We start from the raw sequence: 18,653 nt of genomic DNA on the forward strand, positions 1-18,653 counted from the left end.
AATTGTTATTATATGATATACAATGGTAATAATAATAATACAGTAGCCTAAGTTATTTATGGTACTATACAGAGATTTGAATTGAACAACAAATGTTTGTCACCACGTCTTGTAAAGTTGAATGATATCTTTTTGCTTAAAAAGTAAATTAATTTCAAAAATTCCTACTCTCCTTATTATTTTTTTGTACATACCTCTTGAATGGCTTCTTTCGCTCTTTTGTCTGATGGTTGCATCAAATGTCCTGTTAACTTGATATTGCCGTGTACGACCAGTGCCTCATCTGGATGGTCAACATAGATTCCAACACGGCCCTGAACAAACGTATGTTCTTACACTCACACCATTGTTGACAGAACCAGTTTAAGTTTCAGTTTAACACATTGTAGCTTATCAAGTTGTACAAACACATGTTCGAAAACATCAGATTCAATCATTTACATACAACACCAGAAAGTTACGTTAAATTAGCAAGTTAAAAGCACAGCAAAAATTACGGCCACAGAGGCAATTTCTTTCAAGGACTAAATTATTTGAAAATATAAAACAACAACATTTTTATTGTTTTTATTTTTATATTTACATATCACCGTTTCAACTAACTTACAATACAGTACTAAATTTGTTCTTGTGACAAATGTCATAAAATGGCAGATTATACATATTACGCAATAATGTTACTATGTTAGGTCAGTAGCCTATGTTTCAGACTACTTTTATATTATGTTTGTTTCTTTCAGTGTTAAAACACTCTTAGGCACAAAACATGTACGGATTATGGAGTGCCATATAAAGTTTGGGTATTTAAATGCATACATTGCGGTAGACAGCGTCCGGCATTTGACTTTTCTGCCATGGGATGTCGTCTTGGTCGAACTGTCCTGGGTTCGAGGCTCGGACAATGATCTTCTCAGTGCCCGACGCGGCTATTGTGTAATTCTTCCCTTCAGCTTGTCCGGTCAATGCAACAATGCACATGAAATATCTGCCCATGTGAAATGAACGTTAATTTACATCAGGAGTATTATTTAAATCATTGTTTTTAGATGTTATCAGTTCCATCAGAAAAAGATATTCTTTGAAAGCTTAAGTTAGAAAATTTATGAGTGAAATGTATAAGATTGAGAAAGCGGGGTGTTTACTTAAAAAGCAAGCTCCCTTGTCGCTAAATATACCAGCGCAACATCCACTTTAGCTATGGCACAATACCAAGACATATATTCACAAATTTAAAAGCTAATTTTATTGATAATGTTGCAACTTTTATTGGCATATTGCTTGTTAGTTTGGTCGTATAATTCTACTGAAAATATGTTACAAATAAATATGTTGCTTGTTGAATTATTCCACTCATGTAGACGCAATTTTTTTTCTAAGTTATAAAACCTTTTAAGAAATATTCGGTAACACTAGTTTAACTGCTTATAGTTACAGGTATTGACCATAGAAATACAAAAAGTGTACCAAGTCATATTCATATGACAATAAATTTTATTTTGGTTTGCGTTTACCGTTAAGAAAATGCATTTCTGGTAATAACGTACGCGTCGAGTGCTTTTGCCTACAGAATATACAGTTGCGGCATAAGCGACTGGAGCAAACCTATACAAATGTTCATATCAGGTAGGGATAGATCTCGGTTCCAGTTACAGGGATGCACCAATGCATAGATTATACTTTCAAATTCAGAATGTAGTTTTCATTTAGATGGATTGTCTTCACAGTAATTATGATACGTAGCAGTTAGCATGATTGCATACCTTTGATCAGGGTTCGGCCTTCCCTTCTTTCGCATATTGTTTGTAGTAGTTTCGCTAAAATGCAGGCGCCCAATTGTGACCTTTGTAACCTGATCTCCAGGTAGGTCGACCCTAAAGAAAAGAATAAACACAAGCGTCTTTGCACAGTTTTTTTACAGTCATTTCAGTGGAAAAATTGTGATAAAGGTCGCTCGACGAAAGAATCCGATAACTAACAGTTTTGTTTGCTCTATTCTTGCAAAGAAGATATTGCTATTGCAGATTGATTGCATTCGCAAACTTGATTTTAAAATTTGAAGCAACGACATAAAATGTAATGAAAAATGTTTGAATTTTAAAATCACTTTTAGTCAGATTTGGTTGATTACTTATGCGTTTTCAACACGCAATTTTGCCATAAACCTACTATAAGTAGATGAATGTCAAGAAGGACTTAGGTTGAACTACATTGTTTAATTTATACAGAGATTAAGACATCACATGAGCCCACTCCGTTAGCTCAGCGGTTACGCGCCTGATTCAAGATCACGCGGCGCTGGTTCGGATCTTGGGGTGTGTGCTTGAGCAACGCATTTCAGGACTGCACTCCATTCAACAGCATCTAGCGGATAGAATCATTTTTCGGTAACAACTTAACAACTATCGGAAACTTCACTCTGTCAATCTCGGTGATCGGGCCTGTGTCAGTGATTCAAAGACTCCATAAGTATGCAAAACTGCCAGGCATTAAGCTCCCAAAGAAGCTTTCCGAGTCCGAGAATAAAGATCAAATCAATCAAACATAGCATTTCCAAGAGTTTTGTGTTTTTTGTGGCACTATTCTTATATGACCCATGACCCATAGCCCAGTTTTGTCACGCTACCACATTATAGTAAACGGCCCAATCACACAGCTTCGGTGCAGGTGGTCCTAGTTTTGTTACTCAGTTTTATTATAGATTTAAAGATTTGAATTGATGGCAACATAAAAATGTAAGTATTTCCTGAAATCTACATGAATATACAGTAAACCTAAATTATTTTAAAAATATAATGGTATTAATTTTTAAGCATATTCATAGGCTGTTCAAATTCATACGACTTTGTTTGCGTCATATGATATCTGAGTTGTATAATATTTGAGTCATATGATATGTGAGTCAGATGATATTTGAGTAGCTCTTGGAAAATCCATTACTTGTAGCATGAAATAGAAAAATAACTTTTAAAAGTTCATGTGTTGTAGAAGCAAACATATGCTTGTTTTTTTATAACATATTGCAGTTTTTCTTAAGTGAGCGATAGGATGGCGCAGGAGGTGAAGCCTTCGCTTTCAACCATGCGATCCTGGTTTGACTCTCAGCTACTGTTAAGTTTTTTTTGAGAAATCCCGCTCATTTCACTACTGCCTATTTCTTGAAAGTAATTCTGGTTTCATTCAGCTTATTATACTAAATCTCACAGCAGAGAAACTTGGCGCTTCTTTGCCTCCAACCCTCAACGAGAGAAGGGAACTTAATGATAAATGATATATTACTAAAAAGAAATACTTTTATTTACTTTTTTTTACAAAACGTAGCCTAATAGCAAGCATGTAACATTTACACAACGTATAAATTCTTACTTGACGGGGTGGAATGACTTTTTGCTTCTGTCCGATTGCGATTGTTCGATAGCAATGGTTTGGTTTTGGCTTTCGTACTGGAAAAAAATTTAAATGATAAATCAACTGAAAATAACCTTGCGCTGGTAATCGTAATTGTAATCGTAATTGTAATGTAACTGTAATTGCGCTAATCTTGCTTTGACTAACGTTAAAATTTGGTCATGTTGTTTGAGTATGTGTAGGCTTACATATGCATTCTTTGTTTAAATGTCTTTATGACGGTGCATAAAATCTTGATAGCGAGAAAACTTTGCATTAAATTGGTCACAAAGTGAACAGAAATTGTTTGACAACTTGTTTGTCATTCTGCCATTAAGGTCCGTTAATCAACAACTCAATCGTGCTTGCAATTTGAAGCAGACCTTAAGTGTGAATACTTTGACATCAGATAGCAAGTGCCAACAAAACATTTACTGGAATGTGTCATCTGAAAAGCTTTAATGCTTCGCCGTAAACATTCGTCATATTTTACGAGTTGCATTAATGCAGGAGATTAATGACTTTGCTGCGGGCAAGTCTAGACTCTGGAGCATTTTAACAACATTAACCGCGCCTGGTTTTGTGTACAAACAAGAATTTTGTGGTACTTTGAGAGTTTTTCAAATTATTATCCATCATATTATGTTGTAAAAGTTGTATCTTGTTTTTCAAGCAATCAGGACATAACGCTATGGCAGAGAAGCAGTTTTGTGGAAATGCAAACACATTACGCTGAAGAGTTATACGTTTCTGCGTATTTTTTAACAAATATCTTCTCGACATCTTACCTTTACCCCATACAAGTTGATGTGAAAAGCTTCTAGCGGCTTCGGGCCTTGTGCAGTTTTAACGTAGTAAGGGTAGCCTACAACTCCAATGTGCACGGTAACCTAAAAGGGTTAAGCCAATGAGCAATGTTATTTTTAATGCGTAGGCTACCTTGAATTGAACGTGTGCGGAATATTACTTCGGTTGCTATGTTTAAAATTAGAATCATATTTTCAATTGTAAACACAACCACCAGGACAGCCTATTTTCATTTTCAGGATTACTTATAGCCTATTTTCATAATTATCATGTATCGATATCAGGTTAATACCGCATAATCGATATGAGTTTCGTTGATGGGCTGGTAGTTGATGTAAAAATATCCACAAACTGTGCATTTTTGGAAGCAAAATATTCGCTATGCTTTTAAATCCTTGAGGAAATATTCAAGGTTTGTTTTCATTTATTCTCTTGTGGCAACAGACTTTGTTACTTGAAATTATTTTCTATCCACCAATTAATAAGAAAATGACGTAGATCAGGAATGTTACATAACAATCTTTGTTTTAACTACAGTATACATAGCAAGGAATGTACACTGTGATAAAAAGCTAATGAATCGTACTGTATTTTTTTTTTAAGTTTAGGTACAGGTAGGCTGTGGCAAGATTATAACTATATGGAGAAATAAATGATTAAATGCCCATAGTTAATGTATTTTTTCACAAAGTCACCGTTCATTTATTTGTTTCAACTAATTTAAAAATGCTTTTTTTATGCAACACAAATACGCTGTTAAATTTTTCTGTAACGATTTAACTCGCTTAGACGTCACAAAAATGATTCTGATCAGGGCAACTTACTTGGAAATGGTTCTTTTTTTGGCAAACAAAAGTGTCATCAGAAATCGCGAAATTGAATCCTTTATCAGCGTCGACTCGGTAGGAGACGGTTTGTCTGAAATGGTTTGTGTAATGTGTATTCAGCAATAAAGTGGCGTTTGGAAGTTATGCGAACATTTGAGTACAGTTTATTTTATCTTTTGTACATTTTTCATTATTTGACAGAGAAACTCCAATAATTGTTTACTGTTAAGTTTTTGTCCTGATCTATTCGGAATGAGAATTATAAAACTACAGTTCATTTAACAATACACAATGTTTGATGTAAATAAACTTGAATAGGATTTGGCATTTTGTGATTTCAAAAATATAACTAATGACTTCACACTAAATGAGTCAATGACATCATTTTATTTTGCTTCCATTGTGACATCATTTAAAGAAGTTTGCTTAGACTTTTTGTAAATACTGTCCCGGCCAACAAATCAATCGCTGATTTTTACGTTGATTCAACGTCTACAGACGTTGAATCAATAGGTTGTTATGTGGGTGTTATGTAATAATTGGTATATTTTGTTGCATCTGTAGTAACATGCGTCGTAGTATCGTAGACAAATTAAAGATACAATACGGTTGAGTATGCAGCAGTGTACCAAATGTGTGAAGTAATCAGAGTTTACAAATTCCAACTCACAGTTCTTTTCCTGCAGAATCCTGAAGAGTGGCCCAAGTGTCTCTGACAAAAGGCGACCATTTTATGACTTGATAAGCGCTGTTGGTTTCTGAATAATGAGAAGGAGGTATCGCCCCGCCGTGGGGAGGAGTTCTGTTGCTGTGTATTATCGCATCTTGTCTATGTGATTCGGCTATCTGATTGCTCCCGCTGATTGAGAATGGTTGGGCTTGTTGTTGCATTGAGAGGTGTGCGGGGTTGTTTCCGTCAAAAGCTTCATTTACGAATCCCATTCCATTCCCGCTGCACGGTGACATCAGCATTCCTGAGTGAGGGGAAACTATTTTTTTGTTTATATGTGGTTCGCTTAGAAAGTTATTTTGAAGATTTTCATGAGACAGCCAAAAAATAAATGATTAAAAAAAAGCTTTTTGATTTATTGTAACAAATACAAATTCCAGTTCAAAAACTTATTGAATTGATAAGTTTTTAGTTTAGCCTAATACGATTAAGTGTCATCATACGTTTAAATCGATTCAGCGATTTTATGTTTCTGCCAACCTGGTTCTCGCTTTATGGGTTGCTGTATCATTTGATGATACTGTTGGTTCAGTAAAGTAGCATTCAGTTGATCAGCCATCTGCGTACTTGGAGAGTCAGAGTGCTTCCGCTTTTTGTTGGCAGGATGTCTAAGATTTAAAAAAAGTATAATGTCCAGTGCCATTTTGTATATAACTCCCCACATTGATACTTTTAAAAATAAAGCAGATTCTTGCATTGTTCTTAGCCTATATTTGAAGAGCCCAGTTCCAAAACCGCTTAGGCGCCACTTTTACCAAAATTGAGTTTAGAGTGTCATTAGGTAGAGTATTACCATAGGTACCTACTATCCATTCCTTTTTTTCCAAAACCTTCTCTTTCTGCTTCAAATTCGACACTAAATATTGCGTTTTCTTCCAAAACCGCTTACGCGCCATCACACTTTGTTTCCAAAACCACTTGTATCCACAATTAACCAATCATATTAAGCCATTGTATCACGTGACATATCGCTGATTGTTAAACCGTTTTCGTCATCGTTTCGTGATAAGCAGCAGTGTTACCATTTGGTAAATTTCACTACCAAATTCGAGATTTGGCAGAATTTTACGTTGTTTGGCAGAATTTTTGAGTTGGCATAAAATTTTGAGTTGGCAGAATTTTGGAAAACATTTTTGGTGAGTTGACAGTCAGTCTCTGGTCAGTTTGGAAAAATTTGAAATGTGTTTGGTAGTTTGAAGCATCTACTATCTGGCAACACTGATAAGCAGTGTTGTAGGCTTGCAGCCTATTGTTGCATTTACCAACGGTGCTTAGTAGCCTACTTGAGCTTTATAACTGTGTTTTTTTGCTTTGTTTAAAGTGGATTTGGGTTGTGGTGATGAATTAGTGGTGGTCAGCTTGGAAAAATGGTTTCAAAAATTGGTTTCTTTCATTTTGGCAATTTTTATTCTCCAGTTTATTTCCAAAACCGCTTATATCCACATTTCTAATTTTATAAAAAGGCGATTCTAAGCATTCTAATATTCCTTAGAAGCGAAACTGTCATAAACGTTTTTCGTGGTTTTCTCGAAATCACCGAAAGTGGATGTAAGCGGTTTTGGAAACAAGCTCTTCATTTATCAAAGTGATTAATGTACAACAGAAATCGGCCTAAGTCTATATTCAAATTTTGCATATCATGTAATTTCATTTTGGATGTTTTATTGTTGCCCTAAGTTACAATGGTGTCTTTCCAAATATAAGATGGCAACTTTCTAAAGATTAATAAAGATTTTATTGATTTCTATTTTTGTTATCTTACCTCATATATCCCATGCTTTGGTTACTGTGTATGGATACCTCTGATGTGTTCGATCCTGGACTTAAGCTGCTCATACATTGTGCATGGTCCGAAGGGTACATATCGTGGTACCCATTCATTGTGTTATATTGTGGCTCATGCGACACTAAAAAAAACAAAACATATAACAATAAAATGATTAAAACGAAAAGTTGAAAAAATCTGGAACACCATTTATAAAAGTGGGAAAATCGTATAGAAAACTAATTCTAAATTGAATTATCTTACTGTACTCTGCAAAAAAGAATTTTTTAGCTCTTCTTACCAACATTAAAACTTCCAGAAGGAGAGCTGTGATATCTTCCGTCTACGCCCATATGGTGAGGCGGAGACTTATCATAGAGAGTAGGATTGTTGTAGTGTTCTTTTGGAATCTGATTTGTTCCTTGAGCAAATCCTTGTGAGCCTTGCAGCATACAGTCATGATGTGCTGTGGATAGTGAATGTTAATAATACTGTACTTGTAGTGTGAAGTGAAGCGATGCATTTATTCAAATAAACTTATAATAGGAAACTAGAAGCCACAGCGAGAAAAGTTTGCTTCATCTTAATAAAAATCCGATCTATCACTGCTGCTGGTGGTACAATAAAACGTCTTTCACTTTGCAGTCAACTTTCCTTGCGACTACAAACTTTGAGAAACACCATGCTCAGCTCTAATTTGAAATAGGTTTGACGTAACTTTGATACTAATAAATAATTAGTTTCTTCTTGAACTAAGTTGATTAACACCAATTTGAAAATAGTATGTGAAAAAATATTTTCTAAATATCGTTTTGGAAACCCTGAACTTAAAAAAGTTGCTTTACTTTGTGTGTAAGCCGTAAAGTTAGGTGATGTAGTTAAGCGAAGAACTTTGTGAACAAAGAAACGGCATTTTTAGCGCATTGATTCGACTCTCGGGGTGTGCGATTGAACAAAGCATTTCAACAACTACCTTCATCCACCGGCATCTAGTCGAAGAAATACTTTACAGACAACAATCTTTCAACAAGCGCAACTTCACTCTGTCTATCTCGGTAGCGAAACTGCGTCAGTGGTTCAAAGTCTCTACAAGTGTACGATAGTGCTAAGATTAACCCCTCCAAGAAGCTTTCATTATCTGAAGATAAAGATTCACAAAAAAGGACTCACATTTACCATCTTGCGCTGATGTATATTGTTCTGACCCTGAATCGGGAGGCGAATCCGGTAAACAACTGCAAACACATTGAGTTTAAAAAACAGTGTAAAGTTTAACTCGGTTTAGAAAGTTTTTAATTAAAGAACAACTGAACAACAACAACTACTATACGCTCAAATAAAATGTTCTGCTATTGAAAAGTTTGATACCCTAAAATGACGTTAAAAGATGTTTGAAAATAAACTAAGTTTTAAAGAATTACTCTGACTGAATACTAATGATGTTATCCATAGTAAAAACCACGGTGACAACAATAGAACTTCCTTTAAATAACAAGAGAGATCACTCAAGGAATTCACATACTTTGGTTTGTACTGCTCTGTTGGGCTTGCTTGTCCTTGAGAGACCTTCTTGTTGTACACAGAGGGACTTTTTCTGATATTTCCTTGTTGTGTTTGGAGTTGAAATGCTAAAAACGTAACAAATCATCAAACAATGATGTAAAATTGTTACTAGAAGTTTTATTGGTCGTAAATATATGCGTCATATTTTTGATGAAGTAGATAGTGCTTGTGGTTTATAAGTCAGGCCAGTGTCCTCATTGTTTTGCAATATCTTGGTTTTCTTTGTTAACTTTTCTGTCTTGGAAATTGCCTACATTAGATACGTTTTAGGCTTTTGACCCTTGTAATGTAAAGGCTTAGAGCGCCACTTAGACATAGATGTTTGTGTTATCCTTCTAATGCCATATTACGGTTCTCTAACTAAGGGTATATCACAATCAGTCGCCTGCTTGGGCTTGTAGCAAGAACATCTGCCCAACGTACGAAAGAACGTCTGTTCCACACCGCTCCAAGACACGTGGCTGTGTCTTAGCAAAGACACTAAAGAGCATGCCAACATAAGGGTCGCAGCTTACTCGAAGACTGCATGACCCATTGCTACTTCCTGTTGAGTTGCATCTGTGATCGTAGTGTACTGTATGTACTCAAATATGATTCTTTTTCTGGCAAACATGGACGAAAAATAAAACATTATTATTATTGTTATCATACTTGTGTTGGAGTTTTGCTTGACATATTGTTCTTTGTCTGGATCAGAGTGCTCCAGGTCGTTTGTTTGTTGCATTTGTCTGTTGTTGGAATAATTCTGTTGCTGATCAAGCTGCTGATCGCCATGCAGCTGATGAATGACATCACAACATTGGTTCGGAGGTGATCCGGACTCCAGAGATGTTGGCTGAATGTTGGTGATGTCCAAATTTCTGAGGGATACAGCAATAATTATTTAATTTGTTTTTGAACGGAGCTGTTTCTCCGTGTTTTGTTTCGCGTTTTCATACAGTAGGCTATATGCGTAACAGGCCTATGTGCAAAGGGCCAAGATGTTCAATTTGGTCGAAATAAATTAAATCTTGTGCATTACGAACGCCATTGAGCAACTAACTTACTGTAAAATAAACTCCAATGATTTAAGGTAATGCTGTTCAACCAGTCTTCTTACACAATAAAAAAATATAGCCAATTGAAAGTTTTCCATTTAACATTCCCATACAAGATCAATAGTTTCTCGTGTCAATACGACAAAGTAAACACAAATGTAAAGGTTCGCGTATGAGTTGTTTAAAGCATGCTTGCAGGGGAAATCTATATTAGCAGGTGCATATCTCTCAAGCAGTTTATTTATTGTTCAAAACGATCTCGCACCAAGGCACAGATTAACCCCGTAGAGTCCAAAAAAAAATCAAATATTCAGAATTTTTTAAAAAGATGTAGAATTAGCTGCACAACTTGTTGTATGTGCGCAGCATGGAACGCTACGCTGCTGTGTTGAGAAAGATTTCAGCCTCAAAATATTTAATAACTTACAATTCCGTGTCTGCTTTAGAGATGTAGTCTGCAATATCTGCGATTTCCGATTCAGCGAGCATATCGTCCCCATCTGCTGGAGCAAAGCCATTGGTTAGTAACAATAAACTTGCACGTTCAAAATCGTGAATATGTTTTAAATGTTTATTATAATGTTGCATAAACATCAAAAACTAAATCCATGCAGCACATGCGAAGATGCACTTCGATGGTTGTGACAGATGCTGCTTAATTGAATACCGTCACGTGGTGGCAGTAGATAGTAACACTTTTCGCTTGAGAAAACAAATTTTAAAAAGTCAACAATGAAAAATGATTCATTTTCAGAAATTCCCGATTCGATAATGGTTGAGAATTGTTAATCACTATGATTGCATAAACACGGCGGCTGTGGGCGTGTTTGCGCATGCCCGTGATTGCATTTCTCACGTAACAAATCAGTTTGGAAGTTGAAGAGCGTGAAGAATCGAAGCAACAGTGTGCACATAATATTGTTCGGAAGCCAAACCAACGATAAGAAAGTTTGTTTAGCGCGACCTGAACAAACGATTAACAACAAATCGCCACTTGATTGACAGCATACGATTAAGTGGGTATCATAAGTACACAAGAATTAGAATTTGTTGTGCAACTGCATTTCTATTAAATTTTAGCATCGAATGCCAGCACTGTAGATGTACGAAGAGCAAGTATCCTCACTTCAAGCATGTTACAATTTCTTTGAAAACCATTGAACTATTTTTAGTTTTCAATTGATACAATTCATGACTGCTCAGTCACTTTTAGTATCTTTAAAAATATATATTTGCGTCTGGTAACTCTTGCATGAGATAATTATATGCCACAAGAAACCTTGTCAAAAAAAATTAATAGTCTTGATTTTTTTAAATTTTTTTAAAATTTTTTAAAGTATTTATTTTGGCAATATATATTATATGCCTTTCGCCGAGTTTTGTCACGATTTTTTGCTAAATTTTTGGGAGGGAAATAATTTTGTCAACGATCAGTTTTAAAAGAAAATTGACAAGAGACAACTGACAATTGCAATGAGCCAAACAAAGAAAACAAAAAAATATTCCCATAGAATCAAAAAAGCTAACGTAACTTAGTTTTACCAACGACTTGTATTTTCAGCAGCAAAGCTAAACTGACTTATCTTTTTAATTACTAGTCATAAATAATCGTTTTATTCAGGATGTTTTGCTTCACTAACTGACAAAACTGACAATATCTACACAAATTCTTACCATTTTCAAGAAGCGATTGAACTGTTGGAGACATTAAGTCTAAGTCTTTAGAATCACAACTTTGTTCCTCCATCATAAACGTTCTATTAATTAACACCAAAAAATATTTCGCTCTAAGGAATCAAAGTGTATAAAACTAATAGCACCATGGAGTACGTACGAAGCTGGACTATCTCTGATTTACTTTGAATTTATTTTGCACTGACTAAATTTGATAAATGCTGCGCAAAACTGCTAGGTTAAAGTATCTTTAAAGCTTTACTTCGCTTTAAAGACCAAAGTTGATTTGTAACTTTCATCCATCCTTTAACGCTACAGCTTTTAAGATTTTGATTCGTCATTTGAGTCACCTTGATACCGCATACTTGTGACCCTTTTTTTCTTCTGTGATAAAACTGGATAATGTTTGGACACGAGGGCAACTTTTGCCACGCCAACTTTCACGCTTTGCAAGTTGTGCATGTTCGTCTCTTTTGCTTTCTCAAACAAACACGTTGGGACCGGCCCGATTTAAAATTTAAAGTTCGTTCAGTAAACAGGTGCTTTTCGGCTTAACGCGTTCGAAAATGCGAGAGAAGTTTTGGGCTGCTGCTGATACCAATATCAACTTCGTGTAAATCAAAAAATAAGACAATGCACAGTCATAAAGCAGTAGAAGTAAAAATGGACTTTGCTTATCCGATATCATTTCTAATACTGTACATCGTGTAATTGCACTGTGCAAACTAATACAATATAACAACAACAAGATAAAAAAAACCTGCCTCCTGTATTGTAGCGTGGTACAAATGCACTAACTTAAGATGACAAATTAAGAATAAGGACAAAGCCGAAATGAGACTCACATGCTTTGTAATCAAAGACAAAATCTAGAAATAAGCAACCTAAGCAGTGTAAGCACATCAACCTTGTTGTATAAACCAGCATCGCAAGTAAATTTGTAATAACAGTAACAATTCTGATTTCGAAAATCAAGTGTTGCCTTTAACTTTCAACGAAAGCAAATATTAGCTACATGTTTATTCAAATAAAAATAGGCACCTTTGATTAGAGATTTTTTGTTGTTGTTGTTGATAAATATCTAATGTTTGCGTCCTCAGAAAAGTAAATGTTGCCCAATTGACGTTCGGAATATATTTGGTTAAATACATGGATGTAATTACAAAATTTTGCACTGTAAACTCACTAGAAGATCATTGGCTTGTCTTCTAGTGAAAAATTACAAAAACAACGTTTTGAAATCAAGAATGTAGACTTACCAGCACTTGAGGTTTATTTCATTTCAGGTGTTATGAAATTTTTTACAATGATGCTTCTATCATTTCATAACTTTGATATTCGTTTTCAAAGCGCACCCTATTCGATGCAATCATGTTTGATAGACCCCATGTGATGTTTACTGTTCTAGGCACAAGCTTCGAAATGTTGACTGTTCTGTCATTTGCCAATTGCAATTTACGAGCTCACAACTGATGCGCAACTACAAACCTAAGTTTCTAAAAATTGAGCATTTTATATTGTTTTGCTGGATAAACAGCAACCAGAAAAAAAATGAAGAACATAATATCTTTTTTTTTCGTTGCTGTATTCTCGGTTGCGTGGCGGAGTGGTGAAAACGTGGTGAGTTAGATAGGACGTGGGTTCGACACCGCTCCAGAGCACGCGGCTATGTCTCGGCAAAGATACTTAATGGCATTCCAAAGTTAAGGCAGCAACTGACTCGAAGACTAATATGTGACTTCGCTGCTTTTTGTTTTTTGTAGTATCGCATCGGTGATCGCAGCGTAGGCTACTGTATATGGGCGCAAATAAAACAATATTATTATTAAACTCAAAGAAAAACGCATCAATTATAATTTAATATTGGAATTTTTGTGAAAAGAAAAAATAACTAATAGCTAACATGTGAAGGAACAAAATTATTATCATCAAAAATGCCCAAAATGTATATACTAAACTCATGCTTAGCAAACTTTTCGAAAACTAACATGTCGTCACTGCTATAAAGACAGTTTAAAGTTTAGTTTTCGAAACTTTGGCTGAACTTGAGTTTATTATCTACATTTTAGGGTCTTGGGATTTTGCTTCGAAGATTAATGTGTTTTTGAACACTACAACAAAAATTCTTATCATCCATTAAATGAATAAATAAACTTAAAACTTTTCGAAAGAGGTGAGAAAAACACTGAAAAGCCAATATTTTACTTTTGCCTTAAGCACACTACGTGGCGAATAGTTGTTAGATAAAAGGTCATTCGCAAGCTAATTATTACTTAATAATCACCTGAACAACTTTTAATGTGATAAGATTATTTGTTCTTCAGCACTCGCTAGCGCTTTCGAACAAGTTTTAACAAAATAAACATCAAGCGAGTGCTTTCAGGTGCTGAGGTTTCGCACTGTTTGGCTTCTTTTTTTTCAACCAATTTAGGATAAAAATAGAATTGTATGCTTTCCGGATGCATCATTTTTAATTTTTGTCTACGCTGTTTAACCAAGTGTACTGCCCACGTCTGCAGACGTTGAATCAATGCAAAAATGACCCGTTTTGGTGTCTGGGTAAGACCATTAAATGCATTGTTGACTGACATGACTGTCACATTTTTTGCTCTCACCCTCACATGACGATCTGGGCGTTGCATCCCGTGCATTTAATCATTCTTGCCATTACCAGGGGGTTGCTTTGCACTAAAATTATAAAAAGAAAACAGAAATCCAACACTTTTTCAAAAATGCTTTAACTGCTCTGTCGGCAAATCAGTTCGTTTTTACGTCTAAAGACGTTGAATCAGCATCAAAAACCATTGATTTGCTGATTGGAAAGAGATTTCTGTTACTAGAAAAAAATAACTACAATGGTTTCTCAGGTCGTTTCTCCGTTCCAGAATCAAAGACCTACTTCGGTTCGAAAACGTATTTATAAGTCTACAAAAGGCTGCGGAGTTGGGAAAATTTAAAGATTGTAGATCGTGGGGATGCGAAATTACTTCCGCTTTTGACTTATCCGTTACATTTGACGAGTTATGATTTTTTATTTACCAAATGATGTACTTTTTACGGGTTATGTGGGGTTGTGAAGTTAGGTGTTACGTTTTTTGGTCGTTTGTAAGCTTTTCCACTGCAGCCGGAAAAGCGGAGCTGCGCGTCCCTTTATGTACGTGAATCTCAATTCTGGTTTAGAACTTGATCCAACTCTCGACTGGCGGAGTCCTTTTCTACAACAGCTTCGTTACTTTTATACTTAACTTTGGTTTTGGGAACAACAGTTGCTGCTTCCCAGTTGCGGCTCAGTTCGTGGTACACCGTAGTTAATTATATGAATCGTTTTTGCCGCACAGCAAATCGACAATTAGGAAAATATAGCATTGGGAAAATGTAAATGAAAACAAAAAGCAGTTTGTATAAATTCATAGAAACAAAAGTTTGAATGATTTTTGATTCTGCAGTTTCTTTCCTCGTTTTTTTTTTTGTTTCGCGCAACGTGTCCAAGTAATTGTCTTAGTGATGGCAAACTGAACAGTGGTTGGTTGGTAACAACAAAAATTACTAACTCTGGCTTTTGATTGTGGTTTGCAATGTACTTTTTAGTTGGTACTAAAGTTCTCTTTAATTTTTATGTACTTTGTTTTTCACTTTTAGTCTGTACCACAAGCTGATTAACATACAACACAGTTCAACAATTACATTGCGGTTTGTCTGAGCGATATGACGTGCGCAACATCAGGACCATAAAGAACGTGGTGGTTCATTGAGCTAGCATCCTCAAGTTCAAACCACATGACAGTAAATAAAGCTGATTTTTAATGTGTTTTATAATCAATGTGGTACATTGTTTTTCTTTCGTGATTTTATATGAACTATTGAGGCCGCTTTTAGAATTGGTCCTTGTTCAATAAACTATGTTCAAGAATGTATTTTTTGCAAATAAATATGCCCAATTTGGACAATAATGTTTTTGAATTGAAATTTGCGAAGACGTGGGCTGATTTAACTTGGCTTCCAAGTAGGAGTTTAAGCTATCTAAAACATAATTGGCTGTGAACTTACTTTTCAAACTGGAGAACAACATTTTCAATGCAAACTATGCAAAAGTGTTTACATAATTGTTTTCTGAGATACGTGCTTGTTTATTCCGTAATGTCTTTTTAACAATTGGTTGGAGAAAGTAATTTTACTGCTTACGCTTTCTTCTTTATTTTGCGATAAAAGTTAATCACCCTCAATTAATGACGTAATTCTTTTGAAACCGATTAATAAAGAAAAGGATGTTGACTCAAACCTACTGAAGAATTTGTCCTGAAATCACCCACAGTATTTGCAATTGTATCTTTTGTGTTTTTATTCTGTTCATATGCAAATCGATGCTTTCCTTTTAAACTATTATTTGTTCCAAGCATGTGGTAGAAAAGTTCATTGAAGTATTGTAACCTTTGTAACACAAAGAGTTTAAATAGTTGGGTTTAATCTTAGAGTAACTAAAAGTGCTTACGAGGTGTATTATCTACGTTTATAGGATGCGGTTTGATTTATCTTCAAAGGGTCGAAAAATTGCACAGTTGCATTTATGGTGACTGCAGATTCCATTATGCTGTTGGTTTTAACACCAAGCATTGTCCTACCCAGTCATAAAATCATAATTGGCAGCGGTTACTGCAAAGAGGAAGAAATACTTTCAAACAAAATGAAGAATTGTGTTCATGCGATCATTAAAAGTTATTATTTACACAAACACATGCGTGATATCTATTAAATAACGAAACATGACTCTTAAGTGAATGACTTTCATGTCAAATTTTTGTCAAGCGGTGAGCTAACCAAATTTATATATCATCAAGAAGCTGTTATGTTTTTTGTTTTTTTATGATGCAAAGTAAACCCTTTGCAAACGTAAATTAATTTCTATTAGATCAACAATGCAACGTTTTGAGTCCCGATTAATAGTGCTATGTCATTGTGGTGACATTTTGAGTGGATACCAATCTTTTTCAAGTGGCGATGAATAGCATTCAGGTCTCTGGTAAAGCACTAGCCCAATTTTGATAATTAACACTTTCACGTTGTTTTTTTATCTCCAAAAACCACAAATAAAGTCAAATTATAAGGTTGCTTTAATAGTTGCAAGGTAATCAAATAATCCTTCAACAAAATTCAATGTTTTGTTCCATTTAAGCTGTTGTGAGCGGTTTATCATTTTTAAAAGCGAAAGACCAAACCTGGCATAAAAAGTGACTTAAGTACAATCTTTTACATTTTATGTTTTTTTATTTATTTATTTCAAATGAATGTCAGTGTCAATAGAAACTTTGTTCAGAATTTATATTTCTTATTTTGTAGGCTGTCGTAAATACTTAAACCTGCAACTCTCACTAACAGCAGTACTTAAACTGACTCGATTGACAAGCTCAGTTACATTCATTGCAGTGATAGCTTACACTTGCTAGAATTTTTTTTTTTTTTTTTTAAGTTTATAAGTTTGTTTATACAAGAGTTCTATTAATTAAAGACTTCGTAAGTCAAATCACCTTCAAACAATTGGTTATGGCTTTAATTACGCTTACGTTTATGTTTTTATTTTATATTTATTTTTTGCCACATAGACAAGCACATTGTAGCCCAAACTTTCAACCTTCAAGCAAATGTTTATTTGATTTGGTTATTTTTCACCTAATCTACAACAAAACTTTTAACAAATACATTTCCAAGGTATGAAGAAAAAGATGCTGAGATCAGTTGTATTTAATGAGATTCAAAATTAACTGAAAAATGTTACGAAAAATCACCAATATCACAGCAAATTGTAATCTTCCTTAGACCGTTGAGATTTTAAGATTTTATTTTGTCAAATATGTGTTTTTTTATATCTTGTTTGTGATTGACTGTGATGAAAAACAAACTTATGCGACATTGAAAGTACATTTGGTGGCATAAGTCATCGCAATACCACGGCACTTGCTCTGTGGTTTAATACATAGAATTCCCGCTTTTTAGTCAGTCAACTTGGGTTCAAAACCCTGTTGGGATAAATCTTAGCTACATCATCAATAGACCGTCGAAAAGTGAACGAAATTAATTTCTTCGTGATACCTGGTATTTTGAGAATTGATTTAGACCTCTAAGGGTTGCAAGGTACTCTATAGGCTATATCGGGCTTACAACTATCTGTGTTGTAAATGGGAGCAATCGATAGGGTACTATATGAAAATAACCATACAATTAATATCATCACGTTTAAAGGTTTGTTTTGGCTTATTAGATTTAAGTTAAAGTATTTTTTATTTTCCGACTTTACTCTTGAAAATGTTGAATAACAATTTAACTCTGTATCACCCAACGTTTCAAATGCATACATAAAACCTTGTTCTAGCATTGTTTGCAAACATTGTGACTTTGTCATATCACAAGCATATCAAATTATGTAACGATCAAAGACAACATATTCCTTTTTATACTGTAGATTTGATCTAAGCGTGCCGGTATGTTCAGACAAGTACATAAGGAACTTAAATAACCATTTCAATTGAACAAAACCTACGTTAGATTTAAAAAAAAACAATCCTTTTCAAAATGAGATGTTTTTATTCATTAGTATTTGATTTTCTTATAGTATTATTGCACCAATGTTGAGCTTTTTCTGTTTTACACAACTGACGTATGCAAGATTTAAAGTCAGATGCTTTGAGCTTTCGGACTAACAATCTGAACCATGAAGTACCGCACAAAAATATTCAAAAACTTGACATCAGCTGCTTTATGATATAGTCTGCCAGTAGCCTAGTTATATCATGTCAAATTTCATACCTGCTTGAAAAATGGTTTCTTTTAGGAAGGTGCTGTTTTCAATATCCCCATGTAATGAACTGAACATG

The 18,653-nt window shown here is 34.7% G+C and overlaps 1 protein-coding gene across 6 annotated transcripts in view; it reads right to left on the reverse strand.

Annotated features, from left to right (window-relative positions):
* The window catches only part of LOC145769398 (myelin regulatory factor-like protein), a 41,934-nt gene that overhangs the window by 9,505 nt on the left and 13,776 nt on the right, over positions 1–18,653 (reverse strand). For 2 of the 6 annotated variants that reach the window (XM_082581020.1, XM_082581024.1), the window contains exons 2-15: positions 10,541–10,616; positions 9,728–9,936; positions 9,036–9,141; positions 8,684–8,748; positions 7,815–7,979; positions 7,511–7,655; positions 6,229–6,356; positions 5,689–6,007; positions 5,016–5,109; positions 4,173–4,274; positions 3,364–3,440; positions 1,761–1,871; positions 817–985; positions 195–314 (exon numbers count right to left, since the gene is read on the reverse strand). In XM_082581020.1, coding sequence (XP_082437146.1) covers positions 195–314; positions 817–985; positions 1,761–1,871; positions 3,364–3,440; positions 4,173–4,274; positions 5,016–5,109; positions 5,689–6,007; positions 6,229–6,356; positions 7,511–7,655; positions 7,815–7,979; positions 8,684–8,748; positions 9,036–9,141; positions 9,728–9,936; positions 10,541–10,616 — 1,886 coding nt within the window. Of the gene's footprint in view, positions 1–194; positions 315–816; positions 986–1,760; positions 1,872–3,363; positions 3,441–4,172; positions 4,275–5,015; positions 5,110–5,688; positions 6,008–6,228; positions 6,357–7,510; positions 7,656–7,814; positions 7,980–8,683; positions 8,749–9,035; positions 9,142–9,727; positions 9,937–10,540; positions 10,617–11,787; positions 11,894–18,653 lie in introns of those variants that run through there. The other 4 variants (XM_082581022.1, XM_082581023.1, XM_082581025.1 and 1 more) reach the window with 4 other exon arrangements.

Source organism: Aplidium turbinatum, chromosome 4 (assembly GCF_918807975.1).
Source record: "Aplidium turbinatum chromosome 4, kaAplTurb1.1, whole genome shotgun sequence".
Lineage (NCBI taxonomy): Eukaryota > Metazoa > Chordata > Ascidiacea > Aplousobranchia > Polyclinidae > Aplidium > Aplidium turbinatum.